The 18970-nt window shown below is 42.1% G+C and overlaps 1 protein-coding gene across 3 annotated transcripts in view; it reads left to right on the forward strand.

Moving 5' to 3' along the window:
- The window catches only part of LOC142095220 (ABC-type organic anion transporter ABCA8-like), a 100229-nt gene extending 81847 nt beyond the window's left edge, over positions 1-18382 (forward strand). For 2 of the 3 annotated variants that reach the window (XM_075178107.1, XM_075178108.1), the window contains exons 30-39: positions 1055-1172; positions 1529-1620; positions 1893-2071; positions 2479-2554; positions 3206-3300; positions 4149-4268; positions 4497-4637; positions 5731-5810; positions 17349-17404; positions 17857-18382. In XM_075178107.1, the coding sequence (XP_075034208.1) occupies positions 1055-1172; positions 1529-1620; positions 1893-2071; positions 2479-2554; positions 3206-3300; positions 4149-4268; positions 4497-4637; positions 5731-5810; positions 17349-17404; positions 17857-17949 (1050 nt within the window). In that variant the 3' untranslated portion in view covers positions 17950-18382. Of the gene's footprint in view, positions 1-1054; positions 1173-1528; positions 1621-1892; positions 2072-2478; positions 2555-3205; positions 3301-4148; positions 4269-4496; positions 4638-5730; positions 5863-17348; positions 17405-17856 lie in introns of those variants that run through there. The other variant, XM_075178109.1, reaches the window with a different exon arrangement.
- Positions 18383-18970: the final 588 nt, after the last annotated feature.

The following is an 18970-nucleotide window of genomic DNA, read 5'->3' on the forward strand; positions in this document are numbered from 1 at the left end:
ACATTAATGTGTCCTATTTTAATAAGATCTCTTTTTTTTTGGCTTTGCTCAGTTTGGCAATACAAAGCACATTCAAGGAAAGCATTGATCTGCCTAACTCCTCCCATCAGAAGCCACTAAATTATACACTACCCCAGATAATGCCATCTCGTTTCTCTAACCCTTGTGATCTCCTTCCTAAATGGGCACATTGACATACAAACTGGAGCATCATTTCACAAACCGTCACTTGCTCTGTGGGTCTTTTCATCTCTCTCCCCTATGATGACATGATTTGCATCATCATGCAGCAGGGGTGGGGCCATGAAGATATGATTTGCATCATCACCCAGCAGGGGTGGGGCCATGAAGACATGATTTGCATCATCATGCAGCAGGGGTGGGGCCATGAAGATATGATTTGCATCATCACGCAGCAGGGGTGGGGCCATGATAACACAATTTCCATCATCACGCAGCAGTGGTGGGGCCATGATAACACGATTTGCATTATCACGCAGCAGGGGTGGGGCCATGAAGACACGATTTGCATTATCATGCAGCAGGGGTGGGGCCATGAAGACATGATTTGCATTATCACGCAGCAGGGGTGGGGCCATGATAACACAATTTGCATCATCACGCAGCAGGGCTGGGCCAATGGTGACACTATTTGCATCATCAGGGTCACCCACCAGTGTACAATGACGCAATCGCACCTTCTTGCAGCGGAGATGGTACCTGATAATTTTACTTTTGTAAATAACCCTTATTGCCATCCACTAACACATAGAACACTATGGCACCCCTTTCACTGCAATTATCAGTTTGTGCTGAATTTACTATAATAGTGAGACGGTATACAGTGGTATGCCATACTGCCACTTCTTCTACTGCTTTGATCATAAAACTATCAAATTCCTTTCACTTACATTCTCCATACCACTACTTTTGAATTTCCTCACCGCCACTTGTAAATTTCCACTTCAACCACTGCTAAAAAAAAATCAGAACTTCGGAACCAAAATAACATTCTGTACTTTCCAGTAAATCATGAACTGTTATCTTGTTTCAGAAACCAGTCATCATCGTTGACAGTCTGCGCAAAGAATTTAAAGTTAAATCCGGAATCTTTAGTTTTAAGAAGAAGAGGAGAGTTGCCACCAAAAATATTTCCTTTTGTGTGAAGAAAGGTAAAACTTGAAGCCTTTTATATTCTGGAGTCACAATTCCTGTTTCTGGTGCCTTAAAACATTATGAATTCAGGTCCTATCACTGATTTATGTTCTTTCCTGTAAATAATCTTGTACTAGGTTTTAGTTTTTTTTAATCGTCATGGACACTTGTTCTATTTGAATAGAATAATATAATTATACAAAACAAGTATTGTTAGTAAAAATAATTTAAAATTTCACAGACAGGTTTTAAATTCTTTTTGGGGGAATTTTTTTTAAATAAAAGGACTGAAATGTGAAAGGTATTATCAGAGATTTACTATAGATCTCAGTGTCCCCTCTCTATGAAACAGTCTTGTTTTTTGCATACATAGGTGAGGTCCTGGGATTACTGGGGCCAAACGGTGCTGGAAAAACAACATCTATATTCATGCTGGCCGGTGAAATGAAGCCAACAGCGGGAGAGGTGGGTACAACATTACTCGCTCAGCTTTATAGTGCCTGTAGAAAATCCATCATGTATACAAGGAATTCATTGCTGGTAATCATTTTTACAACCAATATCTCCATAGTACTGTTAAATCGATGTTAGAAGTCTGGCATCAGGTTGTCTACCTTTCCATGATCGCCATCGCAATACTCATCTATTGTAGCCAATTATTGACTCCAGTCTAATCTGAATGCACTTATGAGTGGTGTCGGTCTAACCATTTCATCCATTGTATCTATCCTCTATAGGTAGTGCTTTGTGAACATGATTTACCCAAGACACCAACCTCTGATGAGTCCACGGCACTCCTGGGTTATTGCTGTCAGGACAGTCCCCTGTGGCCAGATATGACGGTGAAGCAACATCTGGAGATTTACGCAGCCGTGAAGGGTATGAAGAAGGAAGATAGGGATCAGGTCATCAGGAGGTACAAAGTCTCATCTATTTCACCCACCATAACTTTACTAATTCACACCTGAAAAAAAAGGGAGAAAGGCTTGTTTTGAAAAATGAATGGTTAGTTCAAAATGCTCAGCATTGTACATTATATATCTGGAACAACACAAGATAAAGTAAAACTACCAGGACCGGTATGAAAAGAGAAACTGCATTAAAGTTATTTATTTTATTTGAAGATATCGCTAATTAAATGTACTTGATGGTTTGTGGCGGTTGGGGAGGAGGCTAGATTGATAGATTGATGTATATGGAGAGTTTTAAAAATGCTGGTCTTATTGTTCAACTCTATTCCCATTAGTATATGTAATATATGTTAATGATAACACTGTGCCTGCATGTAGTAGTTGAAATCCATATTATGATGGTGTTTTGCAGAGTGGCTGAGGCCCTGGAGCTGAAGGAACATTTACTGAAACCGGCCAGGAAATTGTCCGCTGGGGTCTGCAGGAAGGTTCTGATTCGTATTCTGTGCTCTTATGCTGGAGATGAGATTGATATATAATGAAGCCTGTATACCTATGTAACCTCTGTTTGCTGGTGAAAGTATATGGCAATAGTAATCCTATTATCACATCCGTACGCTGTAGAATTTAACAGTTCACTGAGGAGCTGACACTTTCTTGCGCTGTGGGACTTTCACTGTCATCCCCCTGGTGTCCATTAGACTGTGGCCTTCACATAAGCATGCTAACATGCTAATGCAATGTCATTCCTTACAAAACTACCATAGACATTAGTACGCCAGTAGTGTGTAATGTGAAAAATAAGTAACCTAAGCGACTGAAACAACACATTGTGAGAACCGGAGCAGTTTTGTTGATCAATTAATCTACTTGTGCCAGGTTAATGAATTGATGAATACTATCTTTTTGGTGCAAATCCATAAAATATTCAAACCAAAAAGTGAGATAACCATGGATATGAAACAGAATTAATTTTCTATGCTGTAAAGTTGTATGCATTTTTTTTAAGAGCATTGCACAAGTCTAAGAAACATATGCAATATCATAGCTCTCCCCACACAGTTCCTGCATGTATTTACCTCTCTATATGACCTGGGATGAGCAGCAAGATTTATAAAATGATCCTCTTCCATTCTCAGGTGTGCTTTGCCATCAGCATGCTGGGTAACCCAACCATTGTTCTCTTGGATGAACCTTCAACTGGTTTGGACCCCAAAGGTCGGCAACGACTTTGGTGAGTTTTACATCTGGCGAACTTGTGCAGCAGAGAGAGCTTGTGTCACAATAAAGGAGAAATCTTGCAGAACAAACAATAAGAGGCATATTCAATTCCGATCCCGATCCGCAGGATCGCGCCGGAACGGCCGCGAACCTAATTCGCGGTACCGCAATAACGTGGATTTTCGTTCGCAGCCCATAGGGCTGCGTACGAAAATCCACGTTATTGCGGTACCGTATTACCGGCAGTACTGCGCATTTTCCGCGGTAACGCGCGTTACCGCGGATCGGATCGGAATTGAATATGCCCCTAAATGTTATACTTCAGTAGCTTTATGTTCCTTGGATTTTATTTACGCTTCCTTGTAATTTGACCACACATGTAGAAGTCTCAGTTGGACAAATCCAGTCAGGATTTTCAACTGCCCAATGTTGGTGATCAACCAGTGTGGTGATCGACTGAAGGAATTTTCTATTTTATACAAATAATTGGATTGAACTTTCTTTGATCATTCAGCCATTGTTTTGTGGTCTAGACACATGCCAATTTGAGGACAATTTAATAGAAGAGCTCCAACTGGGAAACAAAATTGTCACAGACCTAGTTAGTTCTATTCACAGCCCCAATATTGATGTTCCTCATCTGAGCGGTATAGAACAAAATATCAGACCTCTTACAAGACTCCGTCTTTTAATTCTCATGAACAGTACACATCTTATGGTTCTTAATCAGGAACAATGTACAGGTTTTTAGACACAATGTAATAATCTACCATGTTATCTGTGATTAAGTTTATACCACATAGGAGCTAAGTATATAGTATATAAAATTGGAATGAATTAAAATCAGAATCTCTATTAAAGGAGAGCGATCCGAGCGGCTTTCAGGAACAAGGAGAGAGGGGCTATCCTGACCACACATTACATGGAGGAGGCAGAAGCTGTGTGTGATCGTGTTGCTATCATGGTTTCTGGAAAACTCAGGTACAGAGAGCAAGGGGGAGCTGGGAAATGTTAGGTATTATTGTAGTATTACAGAGGAAGAATTGACACTAGACTGTATGGTCTTTCATCATCATTAATCTCAAAATGATAATAATAGGACAGTTATAGTAATAGGACAGTTATAGTAATAGGACAGTTGTACACTAGACAATGTTGTTTTCTTTATATAGTTACTCTCTATTCTTCCTATCTCTCATTCACATGCAGGTGCATCGGGTCCATCCAGCAGCTAAAGAGCAAGTTTGGTAAAGGTTATCTCCTAGAGATAAAAGTGAAGGATTCTAACCATCTGGATGAGATTCACCAGGAGATAATCCGTCTGTTCCCACAAGCAGCCAGACAGGACAGGTGATATAGCACCACTGGGTTATAGGTGACCACACAGGGCAGATCCCACTGCTCGACCCCGGTGCCAAGTGGCCACAAATCCACAATTCAGCCTTTCTGCACTTGGGCCAAATGCTTCTGCCAATTCTGATTGATCCAGATGATCACGATCAGATGTACTTTTGGGCCCATCAGCACAGCGTATATTACCACTTCAGTGTTTTTAGACCAGTTTCCCTCCTATCACTCTCAGGTTTACAGCCAAACACCTCGGAATAAATAATGGTACAAGGGTTGTTGGAGTTGAAGCAGATGATGCATTACATGATGGGGTATTGTAGTACTCCAAGATCCACCAAGACAGTTTAGTTTCACTTCCTAAACTGCACTACACTATTAAGAGCTAGAATCCAATTGGGTGCTAGAGGTAAAATCGCAGATTTCCTATGTCCCCAAATGAGTGGAATTCACAAATGCTTCTTCCAAAAGAATTCTAAAATTTCTTCTTATTAACATGAGAGTCACAAAGTCACTACATTGTATATTGAGTTAAACATGATTAGCACTGAAATGTTAAATATGTAGTTATTCTATGCTTATCAATGATTCAATCTTATCAGTAGATTTTTTTTTTTGCAGAAAATTGCTATTTCAATAGCTTGCTATTACTTTCCAAGAACTGTCCTAAATTCTATAGAGGACAGAAATATACTACATTTTGGAGGCAATAAAAAGTATATGTTTTCTTTAAGAAGAAATCACCGGAACATTTAAAGGCCTAACATTAATTCAATTCCACACAGTCTTTTTTTTAAAACATTCTAACCTTTAACTTCAGGGTAACCTTCCCACAGCAAAACTAAACATAGCTGTATTGCTAACATTACATTATGCATCACAGGATAGGAATATAAATTACAGATTTATTATTTATTAAATTATATTGATTAGTGCCAGTGTACTCCACAGTGGTTTCAAAAATGGGAATAAAACAATACTGGGAATTAACAGACAATGAGGTGAGAGGACCCTGCTCGCATCGACATTGATTTTTTTCATAATTTTTCATTGTTAGCTAACAATCTCCCAATATATCTCTCTGATTACTCCTCAGGTTCTCCTCACTCCTGGTCTATAAGATCCCGATGGGTAGCGTGCAGTCATTATCACAGGCTTTCTTACAGCTCGAGGAAGGTGAGAACTTTGTCACGGGATCGGGATCAGCAGATTGAGAAATTGGGAACAGGTTGGGTACTGAATGCCGATTACGACAACAATTATAGCGACACTACTAACATGCTGATGAGTACAATCCCGACGTGTATGAAATAGACTTACCCCAAAAATTTACAGAGAACATATCCGACAGCTCTGCTATAAATGCCAACAAGAGAAAATGCCAGCACTGTGATTGTCGTCACTTAAAGTGGCAACAGTCACATTGCCGGTATTAAGGGGGCAATGCGAGGACTCACCGGCATGGTGGTAATGATATATATATATATACACACACATACATATAATCACTTTTTTTTTTATATATATATATATTTTTTTTTTATGTAAAAAAAAAAAAGTGATTATATGTGTGTGTGTGTATATATATATATATATATATATATATATATATATATATATATATATATAATCACTTTTTACACACAGACACACACACATTTTATTTATTTATTTATTTATATATATATATATATATATATATATATATATATATATTAGGGCCCCCCTTAACTTACCTTTCAATCGCCTAAGTCTGACACCCTTCATGGAAGAGAGGACCAGGGAGGGAACTGGATCGTGACCACAAAAGGTAAGTTTTTTGGGGGGGGGGGTTTCTACAGGATTTTTTTGTCCGTTGCCTTGGGCCCCCTTTCCCCCTGGGCCCCCAGGCACCTGCCCATCGTGCCCAGTCGGAAAGATGGCCCTGGTTCATGGGAGAGGGGTCATCGGGGGGGGGGGGGGGCCTGCCTGCCTGCTTCATTGTACTGGGTCCTACGATTTCTGATAGCGGCCCTGACCGTAGGGAACCAGATTGTGGAGATAGGATGGAGCCAGACAGTGGGACAAATGCTTGGTCAGGAAAATGGTGAGTCTGGTGCCATACCTGAATACCTGAAGAGATGTTACTTTTTGAGCAGGGCTGACTGTACAGTGAAAGTGCAGAGTCTATGTTACATGGAATGAGTGACGTGAGAAGGATACTTTGTACGTTGTGGTTGGGAACATTCATAATTTGTCAGTCAGTAAAACCAAAATGAACAATTAGCAACAAAACTAAATCTTTCCAGTCCCACCAATAACCCCCTTTGTGTCTCTAGATCAGCATGATCGGAGGTTTTTGTATAAAGGGCAGGGGCTGGCTGGAAAATATTAGCCCTGGGGGGCAAGACTCGGCTCAGCAGTCAATTGGGAACATTTCAAAGAAAAAAAACAATGCAAGTAGCCCAGTGACCCAGCCCAATATAGTCCACTGTGAGACCAGCTCGCCTCCGATAAAAGGTCACATGACTTATGTAATGTGCGTATTTGTCGCTAACCAATAACGATTGTCGAACCTCGATTTGTGTTTCCAACGCACAAAGATTTATTCGCAATAAGTGGAAAAAAATATGCTCAAGCGATGTAATAGTAAATACAGCCGTTACTTAACGCAGGCGCTCTGGATCCAGTGCAGTCATTCAATCCTGAAGTCTGGGGACAAGAAGTCTGCACTCTGGATCACAAGCTGCTGCTTATATACACAATCAAGTACAGTAATACAATGAAGATGGTATGGCTTGCATCTATTGGTCCGGGTCTCAGGAATGTCCAAGGGGTCGTCAATCATTGGCTAGTTCATCCTAAGGAATTCAGAGGAGGGGGTCATCTCTGCAGGGGGTATGCTCTGCTCTTCCCGCCAGAATTCCTTAGTCTTAAGTAGTTCATAATTCCCTATCATTCATAACTTGCGTATGCACTCTGCGATTCCCTCGCAGAGCGCACCAAACAGTAGGATATGTAACAAGGTTCATTATGATACCACTCATGATGTTATTCCTTTAACCCGTTCTGTGTATTTCACTAATATGCATGTAACTCTGATATAACATATAAATACTACTATATTTCGACATAACTATGTGTTGCAACTACCAATAATGTGTACTATTTTATAAGTATGCGTGTTTGTGCGAATGTATGGTAAAAGACCAATTACTGTTGCTGCCACGTGTAGTGGATGCGTACGCCCTTTCACGCCGTAGCGTGCCCTTGTACGACATAGCGTACCGTACGCATCTTTTCAGACAAAGACAACCAAGTTTGCTAGACTTTAATTGAAATGACTTTATCCAATTTGCTGACTTCGACAGTTCCACCCTTTGATAGTGTAATAAACTATCACCCAATCACCGTTTCAAGTTCAGGATTATACAATACTTCTTCACAGACCATGATCTCGGTATCTGGTACCACCCTTTCAGTCTCTTTCTCAGTGTTACTCTTATGAGACCGTTTTCCACACTTCAACACAGTAGGAACACATTTGACAACTAAACCAATTGCTAAGATGACACCCAGTATAAGGAGAAGGAGCTTACCTACACTCGCAATCATTTCCTGTACCCACTCCCCCAGACCAGAGAACCATTTTGCTGGGTTCAACCATGAGAACCAACCCGCCACCTTTTCCCCGACCTCATATAACGAAGAATTATGGCTCTTTCGAAATTCCCATTTCAGCTGCAAAATTTCATCCATCTTCCGGTCTATAACCTCTTTAGGGTCTTCCGTATTATTAGTAATGTACGTGCAACATTTGACACCGAACTGGGTGGCCAGTGTCACACAGTACCCACCAGTAATAGAGGTGAGATAATTTAGTACCAGTCTATGTTGCACCAACTCCTTCTTGTACGCTTGTAGCTCCCTTCCAGTATACCTGAAAGTGTCATCATACATCTCGGTGATATTATCTATTAATTTAGCTAGGTCTTGGATATACTTAAAGTTTAATGTTCCCCGAGCGGTCCTGGTGAGATCTAGAGCAACCATAACTTGGAAACCAGCAGTTTCACTAATCAATTTTGTAGCTATGGGTTCCTCGCCAGGAATCATATTTCTCTTGCCACGGTGTTCATACTGTGTGTGTATGTATGGTGGTGATGTAGTCTTGTGAATATCTACCATTTCTTCATGAGTAATAGTCATGATTTCAGGAACCAGTTTAGCTAAGAAACACAAGCCCTTGGAACTCGGAGTCACCCAGGAATAAGCTTTCCTCCCACAAACAAAATACACATCATCAGGGAGAACATAAGGAACAGTATGCCCATGAATTATATCACACAGAGTTTTGATAAAACTACCCATGCCTAGTGTCTCCATCTGCTCTAGACACGTGTCGGCATTAATGATATTTTCACATTTATCTGTAGAGACTTTTCCAATAGATACCTTCTTATGTTTGGTTATACGCCCTAACTTGTGACTTCCATCAGCATTCCTGCCTAGTAGTGACCTTGTGGGTCTCTCTCTAAAATGAGTGTGGCGAGCCATTGTCTGATCTGATAGGTCAGCCTCCCAATTCTCCAGACGCTTTGCATGAGATATGTTTAGGCACAGCAACGATCTGCCTATGGAGTATTGTCGAAGCGTCAGACTAGGGGACCTAGTGTTATTGTACCTCCCTTCTATGGGCCTCCCACCCCTTAATTCGAGTACTTCGGATATGTTTAGCGGGAATGGCACTAGTCCTATGTTATGCTGCCCTTGAGGCACGTGAGAGCACACCCAACACTCAGTTTGGTTTAGCACCTTACCCACCAGGGAGTGATAATCCTCCAATGGATGCCCGCCTATATTCAGAGTACTGGGGGACTGGCATCGTTGGATGCATCTCTCGTCAACTAGGGAGTTGCAGAACTTGCAGATACAATACTCATCAGACAATAGCCCCTCACACTGCCTCCGAGTTCCTGAGCTAGCAGACCTTTTCATAACCCCTGGACCAAGTTTGATAATGGGCTGCTCAGGATATCCTATTAACTTTTCTTCGGCCTCCATTTCATCCGTATCACTCCCAGAACTCTCCTCCATCCTCCATTCTCCTTCACAAAAATAGAATGTCCTAGAAAAAGTAAAAACAAGGAAAATCCTGGAACAAAAGAAAAACAAAAACCGCCACTCCATCGCTGGAAAGATAGTTCTGAGGCAACGTCTCTGGTTCAGGTGTCTTAACTGCAGGCTTTAGGTCTCCCGGAACAGGCTCACAAGTGACAGCTCTATGTCGTCGGTCTGAGTCTTGTCTTGCACTTTCTCCGGATTATGGACTCTCCTGCAGTGGGTGGAATGGACCCAAGTGTCTCTCTCTGCAACCTTCAGTGATGTAGTACTGGTCAGCAGCACTTGGTACGGGCCTTCCCAACGGTCTGTTAAACAACCTGAACGTAAGAAATTGCGGATCATAACATAGTCTCCAGGTTCAACATCATGACAGTTCGTTTCTGGCATACCAGGTGACAGCATTTTTAGTTTTTGTTGTTGTTGTTTCAGCTGTCTACTCATTCTTATAAGATATTGTACAGTCACTTCATTATTACACTTTAAGTCGTCTTGTGGACTCACGATCAAATGAGGTTGTCGTCCGAACAGTATCTCAAAGGGGGACAGATTAAGAGGAGGTCTAGGAGTGGTTCGAATGCTGTGGAGGACCAACGGCAAAGCCTCAGGCCATGCCAACCCAGTTTCAGCCATTATCTTACCTAGTTTGTTCTTGATAGTACCGTTTACTCTCTCCACCTTACCACTGGCTTGTGGTCGGTAAGGGATGTGAAGTCTGCTACTGATTCCCATGAGTTTACACATATTTTGGAAGACATCACCAGTAAAATGGGTACCCCTATCACTTTCAATGATTCTAGGGATACCGAACCTACACACAAAGTCTTGTACAATTTTCTTTGCAGTGAACACAGCAGTATTAGTGGCTGCCGGATATGCTTCTACCCAACCGGAAAACACATCAATACACACTAACACATACTTCAGATTCCTGCACGGTGGTAGTTGGATATAGTCAATTTGTATTACCTGAAAAGGTCCGTCTGTAGGAGGGATGTGGGATGGCTCAGTTGGAATAGTTTTCCCAACATTTTTCCTCAAACAAGTAAGACATGACATTGCTTTCTTACCAGCTTGAGAGGAAAATCTGGGAGCACACCAGTATGCTCTCACCAGTTTGCACATACCTTCTTTACCCAGGTGAGTCAGGCCGTGTGCTGCTTCAGCCAGGCTTGGATAGTATGTTCGGGGAGCTACAGGCTTACCTTGTCCATCCCTCCAGAGTCCTGAGGACTCTTGACCACATCCCTTCACCTTCCAGACCGCCTTCTCCTGCAGGGAACACAAATCTTGCATTTCAATTAATTTCTGCGTGTCTAATGTCTGAAAAACCATCATAGTCTCGGTCGATACAGTCATAGGTTGCCCTGCTGCCCATTTAGCAGCTTCGTCTGCCCTGTTGTTGCCCAATGACACTGGGTCTTCTTCAAAGGTATGGGCTTTGCACTTTATGACGGCTACTGTTCTGGGTAACTGTATCGCTGTCAGAAGTCCTTTTATGTGTTGTGAGTGTGCCACTGGTGTACCTGCTGCTGTCGTAAAGTTTCTAAGACGCCAAAGGGCCCCAAAATCATGCACTACCCCGAAGGCGTACCTAGAGTCAGTATATATGTTGGCTGATTTACCCTCTGCCAATTCACACGCTCTCCTTAGTGCTACTAGTTCCGCCACCTGGGCTGAGTGAGGTGGACCAAGGGGTTCAGCTTCTACCACATCCTGATCGTCTACAACAGCGTAACCAGTACATAGCTCTCCTGTCTCTGTCTGTCTATGGCAACTTCCGTCTGTATAAAACGTAAAATCTACATTTTCTAAGGGGGTGTCACATATGTCGGGCCTTGCAGTAAAGGTCTGATTCAGGTGTTCCATACAGTCATGCGTGTCAGTATTCTTGCCTAACTCATCATCAACCAGGGTCTCCTCACTTCCCACCCTTTGTGTCTCTTGAGACACATACGGAAGGTATGTAGCTGGATTTAGGGTGCTACATCGTTTGATGGTGATGTTTGAGGGTGCCATCAGGGCTAGTTCCCACTTTGTGAATCTAGCTGAAGAAACATGTCTGGTTTGGGCTGAATTTAACAGAGCTGATACAGCATGGGGTGTATAGATGGTTGAATTATGTCCTAATACTACATCCTCGCTCTTACTTACTAGAAGGGCCGTTGCTGCTACACTTCTGAGACATGTTGGGAGTGACCTTGCCACATTGTCTAATTGTGCACTGTAGTATGCTACCGGTCTGCTAGCGTCACCATGTTTCTGTGTGAGGACACCTGCTGCACAGCCATCAGCTTCTGTACAAAATAGCTCAAAAGGCTTTTCATAATCAGGTATTCCCAATGCAGGTGCTCTTGTCAGACTATCTTTAAGATTAAAGAACGCTTGCTCCGACTCTTCTGTGTGTATGACACGTTCTGGTTTTGAGGAAGAGACTAGCTCCTGCAATGGTAATGCCAGAATAGAAAAACCTGGGATCCAGGACCTACAGTATCCACACATCCCCAAGAAAGTACGAATCTGCTTCTGGCTCTGCGGCAGGGTCATGTGTTGTATGGCCTCAATTCTGTCGGTTGTCAGGTGTCTTAGCCCCTTAGTGAGGCAGTGTCCTAAGTATTTGACCTTAGTCTGACATGGCTGTAATTTATCCTTTGCCACCTTGTGCCCTGTTTGTGAAAGATGAAGCAACAACAATTTAGTATCATGTAAACATGACATAAAAGAATCAGAGCACAACAACAAATCGTCCACATATTGAATTAGAACAGACCCATTGTGGGGTTGAAAGGATTGCAAACAGTCATGTAAGGCTTGGGAGAAAATACTGGGGCTGTCAATGAACCCCTGGGGTAGTCTGGTCCATGTGTATTGCACTCCCCTGTAGGAGAATGCAAAAAGGTATTGGCAGTCAGGGTGAAGAGGGACTGAAAAGAAAGCAGAACATAGATCAATGACAGTAAAATGACTGGCAGACGGTGGAATCTGCATGAGGATGACAGCTGGATTCGGCACTACGGGGAATTGGCTCTCAACAACTTTGTTAATTCCCCTTAAGTCCTGGACTAATCTATAGCCCCTCCCCCCACTCTTCTTCACAGGGAAAATGGGACTATTTGCTGTGCTGGCTGTACGAATTAAAATCCCTTGTTGTAACAGCCTCTCAATAACAGGATATACCCCTAGTTCCACCTCCGGTTTTAATGGATACTGTGGGATTTTTGGAGCTATCCTACCACTTTTTAGATTGACCATGACAGGGGCTACGTTTGCCATCAGTCCAGTGTCCTGTCCATCTCTGGTCCATAGGGAACCTGGTATTTCCAGCAACATCCCCTTTACTTGAGATGGACTTTGTTCTATAACAGGAGAGTGTAACATTAACCTTGGAGGGGTGTCCAATATGTCCTGTACCTCATGTGCAACCTTCTCGGGTATATCTAGGAACACACCATCTGAAGTACAGTATATGACACATCCCATTTTACATAACAAGTCTCTCCCTAGCAAGTTAGTAGGAGCCGCTGCAGCCAAGAGAAACGAATGCTTAGTATGCAGAGGCCCGATAGTAACTTCGGCGGGTTTAGTTAGAGGATAATGTAACACTTTTCCCGTCACCCCCATAGCTGGAATAGTTTTGCTGGTCACCTGTAGATTGAAAGGAGAGGTTATCACAGATCGGGCCGCCCCTGTATCTACAAGAAAAGTTTGTTTCCTGCCAGCTATGTCAACTATCATTGTTGGTTCTTCACTCTGACTCTCAGTTAACCTCACTGGCTGTAGACTACAGGTATGACCTGACCCCTAGCGCTGACTAGTGATTTCCCGCGCAGCATTTGCTGCCGTAATATGCGCGGGTAGATGTGAGTCTTCTAGTCTATGTGAATCCTTTCTTGGAGGATATCTATGTGACCCACCCTTATGTGTATTGAGTCTTTCTTTATTACAATCTCTAACGTAATGTCCTTCCTCGTTACAGTTGAAACACCTGATCACTTTAGGTTTCCTGTTATATGGGTTGTATGCTGGTGGTCGTGTATGCACCCCTTCTAGAGCCTGTAGACTTGCCGTCATTAACCTATCACTTTTCTCTTCCCTTTTTCTAAAAAGGTTCTTGTCATGCTCCACAGCAGACTCCCTAAGGAAGTCTACCGTGACGCCTCTCCAATTAGGTAATGTGGTTTGTACTCTCGTCTTTAAATTTTCCCTAAGGCCATCCATCAGTACCCCTACAGCTACCTCTCTGTGATGTGGGTCCTCACTTATGTTGGATATCCCAGTAAATCGTGCAATCGCTGTTATAGCTCTAGCAAAGTAATCTGAGGCAGTTTCACTATCCTTTTGTTTAATGGTGAAAATCTTACTCCAATTTACTACTACTGGAAAACAGATGGCTAAGTGTTTGACAATTTGTTCTATATTCCGTTGGTTAATCTCATCAGTCAGGGTGTCATCTTCCTCCAACAAACAATCTCCAATAAATTTTTGTATGTTAGTATTGGGAGGAAGACACGCCCTCAACACTACCCGCCAATCCTTACTGGTTGGTTCATGAGCATTCCCTAAGTCTTTAACAAATTTCTGACATTTAGCTAACTCTTTTCTAGGATCTGGGAATTCAGTCATAATGGAACGTAATTCTGATCTAGTCCAGGGACAATGCATTGTAACATTTCTTAAAGGAACTATACCATCCTTATCTGGTTTCCCATTGGGAACTGATATTGTGCGGACCGGGAACACACCCTCTGGTACACTAACTTCAGGGGACGCTACAGGATTTACAGGCCCTAGATTTAGAACACTTTCACTCCTAGTGATCACGCTACTCTCACCTATCTCAGCCATTTTCTCATACTTGTGCTGAGCCTCTAGTACATTAACAGCATGGGCAATGGCCAAAATCACAGTGGGTTCATCTTCGTTTTCAGATACACTTGATTGAAACTGATTTAAAACAGGGTACAACTTAGTAATTTTTCTATTTTCAGTTTTAACAACGGCTGTACTTACCCCTCCCGCCACATAAGGTGGCGGGGGCGCGCTTGCGCTGAGTTCGCCACGCTTCTCAATAGTTACATCCGCCTTGCGCGCGCTTTTCGCCACGCCTATTTCCGGTTTGTATTCGCTGCTCTGCCACGTGTTACCTTCCATTTGCCACAATTTTAAACAATCATTATGTCTATTTCTCTTTTTCGTTGACTTGATCAACCATATTCTATCTTTTACAGTATTCAGTACCTCTGCATTAAAACTCCCTATTGTTGGGAAAGGCCTATCACAAGCTTTGGTCATCCCGACCCACGTGTCACAATACACAGTTGCATATGCACCATACTTCTTACACATGAGAAACCTCGCTGAACCAATAGGGCCTTCCTTAGGCAGTACACTGTCCATCTCTAGCGTATGCTTAGCACCCATGTTGAACAATATACCTTCTACCCGGAACACAGACACACCGCAATGCTCTGTTCCTTCCGGCCAAATGTGAAATACAGACACACCGCAATGCTCTGTTCTTTCCACCTAATAATTTCAACTCTGTTGCTATACTCACCGCTAGAGATCTATAATCCTCGGTGAACGTATTTCCTTTAGCCGCGTTCACTCGCTTTTCTCGCCCCTGGCGAGGATCCCTAATACAGAAATATCACTGTGGGCCCCAAGGGCTATCAGCTCCTCGATACCCTGGCTAAACCACAAAATCTGCTGAGTTTATTATCGCTGGGAGCGCAAAGTCGATACAATCAACCTGCCTTTCCAGTATAATTCCTCCTAGCTGCTTCACCAATTCGCACTAACGGTGCGACCGGATCGCACTGCCTACCAATACTAATTATTAGCAAACCTTGCGATCTATTGGTAGCGCTTTGCGAAAACCCAGTTTTCGCATTCGGTATACCTGCCCTGTATACCGTCCTTCAGTTGGGCAATCCGCCTCGTCAGACAGCAACTGAGCACCTCAACAATAAAACAGTGTATCTACGTTACAACATCACACACTATACACCTTTTCTGCGCAGAAAATCAAAAGTTCCCAACAATAGTAATAATGTCTCAGAGGCTTTCACAAGTAATTATACTATGCATGTATAATAACTATCAAAACGATTGTTTAACCACGTGGCAAGTTTACCGAAAGTTCGCGTACACACAGCAGGAAGTACACATACGCTAAACAATGCAATACAGTTAAAACGCACAATGACAGAAAAAAGAAACAGTTTTCTCTTTTGTCCCTAGGTTCTAGTTAGCGTGCCCTAGATAATGCAAAACGGACATTCGGTTTCACAACACAGAGTAAAATTCAGGTTTTGAACACAATGCGTTCTTACCCGTTTATGACGCGTCTCCACCCTTTGTTGAGGAACCGAAATCCGTTGGTCTTGCGTATCATCGGCAACGAAACCTCCAAAGCTCACGAGCCCCCAAATTGTAATGTGCGTATTTGTCGCTAACCAATAACGATTGTCGAACCTCGATTTGTGTTTCCAACGCACAAAGATTTATTCGCAATAAGTGGAAAAAAATATGCTCAAGCGATGTAATAGTAAATACAGCCGTTACTTAACGCAGGCACTCTGGATCCAGTGCAGTCATTCAATCCTGAAGTCTGGGGACAAGAAGTCTGCACTCTGGATCACAAGCTGCTGCTTATATACACAATCAAGTACAGTAATACAATGAAGATGGTATGGCTTGCATCTATTGGTCCGGGTCTCAGGAATGTCCAAGGGGTCGTCAATCATTGGCTAGTTCATCCTAAGGAATTCAGAGGAGGGGGTCATCTCTGCAGGGGGTATGCTCTGCTCTTCCCGCCAGAATTCCTTAGTCTTAAGTAGTTCATAATTCCCTATCATTCATAACTTGCGTATGCACTCTGCGATTCCCTCGCAGAGCGCACCAAACAGTAGGATATGTAACAAGGTTCATTATGATACCACTCATGATGTTATTCCTTTAACCCGTTCTGTGTATTTCACTAATATGCATGTAACTCTGATATAACATATAAATACTACTATATTTCGACATAACTATGTGTTGCAACTACCAATAATGTGTACTATTTTATAAGTATGCGTGTTTGTGCGAATGTATGGTAAAAGACCAATTACTGTTGCTGCCACGTGTAGTGGATGCGTACGCCCTTTCACGCCGTAGCGTGCCCTTGTACGACATAGCGTACCGTACGCATCTTTTCAGACAAAGACAACCAAGTTTGCTAGACTTTAATTGAAATGACTTTATCCAATTTGCTGACTTCGACACTTACATATATAGGCGGGTATTAGGCCATGTGAGCAATAGACTGTGAGCATAGGTGGGAACTTCTGATCTAAGGACTTGGGCAGTGTGTTTACAGCTGCTGAGCGGAGACAAGGATTGATATCAAAGTAAGTCAAAGTAATTAATTGCACCTAGCAGGAGGATGGGTCCTAATTTGCCAGGTCCAAGCTAGATGCTTTTCATTTTTATGATGTGATTTCATTTTTATGATGTGATTTCATTTTTATGATTGTGACTGCCCAATTGGACAGCAGTGTTATAAAAATCATCCTTATATTATGTGACTTGTGACCTAACTTAAGTTTTCTTTCTGCCTCTACACAGTAAAACGTACCTATAACATCGAGGAATACAGTTTCTCCCAGTCTACCCTGGAGCAGGTAACTCCATTCTACTCCTGTGGATATGAATCAGGAGGAAAGGAGCATCTAGGGATAGTCCCCAAAGCGGCGCCCCATTAAAGTAGTCTTTTTAACATACATTTTTTTCCAACATTAAATAAGTGGGAGGTTTGATCAACAAATGGTATTTAGAAATGTCAAAACACATATTTTATAATTCCACTATGAAAAAATTACTTTGAAAACAAGTTGGGGGAAAAAACGGACTCTGCTTTACTTTTCGCCACCAATGAGACTATCCTACACTGGATGTTTGAAGATGGTGTAGAAACCCATTCATGAGTATTTTCGTGCTGTCTTTTTGAGCTGTCTTTTCTTAATATGAGTGATTGAGCCACATTTCGCACCCCCTCCCCACATCAGTCTGTACCCAGGCTGCACATTCCCAGATATCCCAAACCCTCCAAGTTAATAATTGCCTCTCACCACAGGTGTTCCTGGAGCTGGTCAAGGAGCAGGAGAAGGAGGATTTTGACCTAGATACCTCATTTCGGTGGAAGCACCAACGGACAGAGAGCATCTGAGGCTCTAGAAGATGCATTGAGTGAAAGAATTCGCTGGACAATATAATGTAACACTTATAATGTTACACATATAATATAGCACTTATTACTTCAGTTACCTCTGTACAATACATCTATTGTGCTTTAGAGACCAACAATATATTATTGAGCTGAGGGAATTAAATCACTCTATGATAAGTGATTCATTGTATGCCATAAATAAATCACTAATCTCTATTGAGCCACAGTTATACTGGGTATATTTTACTACAGACATCTGTATTCATGTATTGAAATGAATCAGTAAAGCTAGCCCTGTGCAATATGTAACCACTTGTCTTGTTTCCCAAAATCCTGCTCAATTTTGAATAATCATTTATAGCGCTACTGCTATATTCATACTAATAACTATCAATTAGTTTATATATCAATGAATAAATATTAATCACATCGAGTTTGGTCTCATTCTGTTCTCAAGAACATTTCCGGTTGCATTTATGAAGCGTTTGCACATTGTGATCGCTAGGCGTAACTAATATTAGATTTAATATACCAAATAGCAACTCCATACATGAACCAGTTTATACAGGCCCAGGGGTGGGAGCCAGAGGATGTACACCCGGCCACACGTGGACAGATGACCCCCACCTCAAGGGACAATGGACAGAGGAATCAGCCAATGGAGCGTCGAGCTCTTGGGAGGTTATGAACCATCAACCTATGGATGTGGACCATAATACTGTATCTATGTGATGTCACTGCTTCTTATGACTGTATAAACCGTTCACTTCTGGCTTTGGAAGCTAGAGTGTTCTTATAGAAGCTTGCTGTTGTACTGACGGCGCAGGTGTATGCATGCGATACTTTGCCCTGTAATATATTTTGCAAATAAAACTCTTGTGCTTTGGAACCACAGCGATAACATCGGAAAATCTTTAATTTCATACGATACAATGGATGCATCAATCAGTTCAGTCCATGCAATATTTTAAGTAACTGAGAAACAATTCCCTATTTCCCTTTCTGAGCCACTGATTAATCG

The sequence above is a fragment of the Mixophyes fleayi genome, chromosome 6, assembly GCF_038048845.1.
Source record: "Mixophyes fleayi isolate aMixFle1 chromosome 6, aMixFle1.hap1, whole genome shotgun sequence".
NCBI lineage: Eukaryota > Metazoa > Chordata > Amphibia > Anura > Limnodynastidae > Mixophyes > Mixophyes fleayi.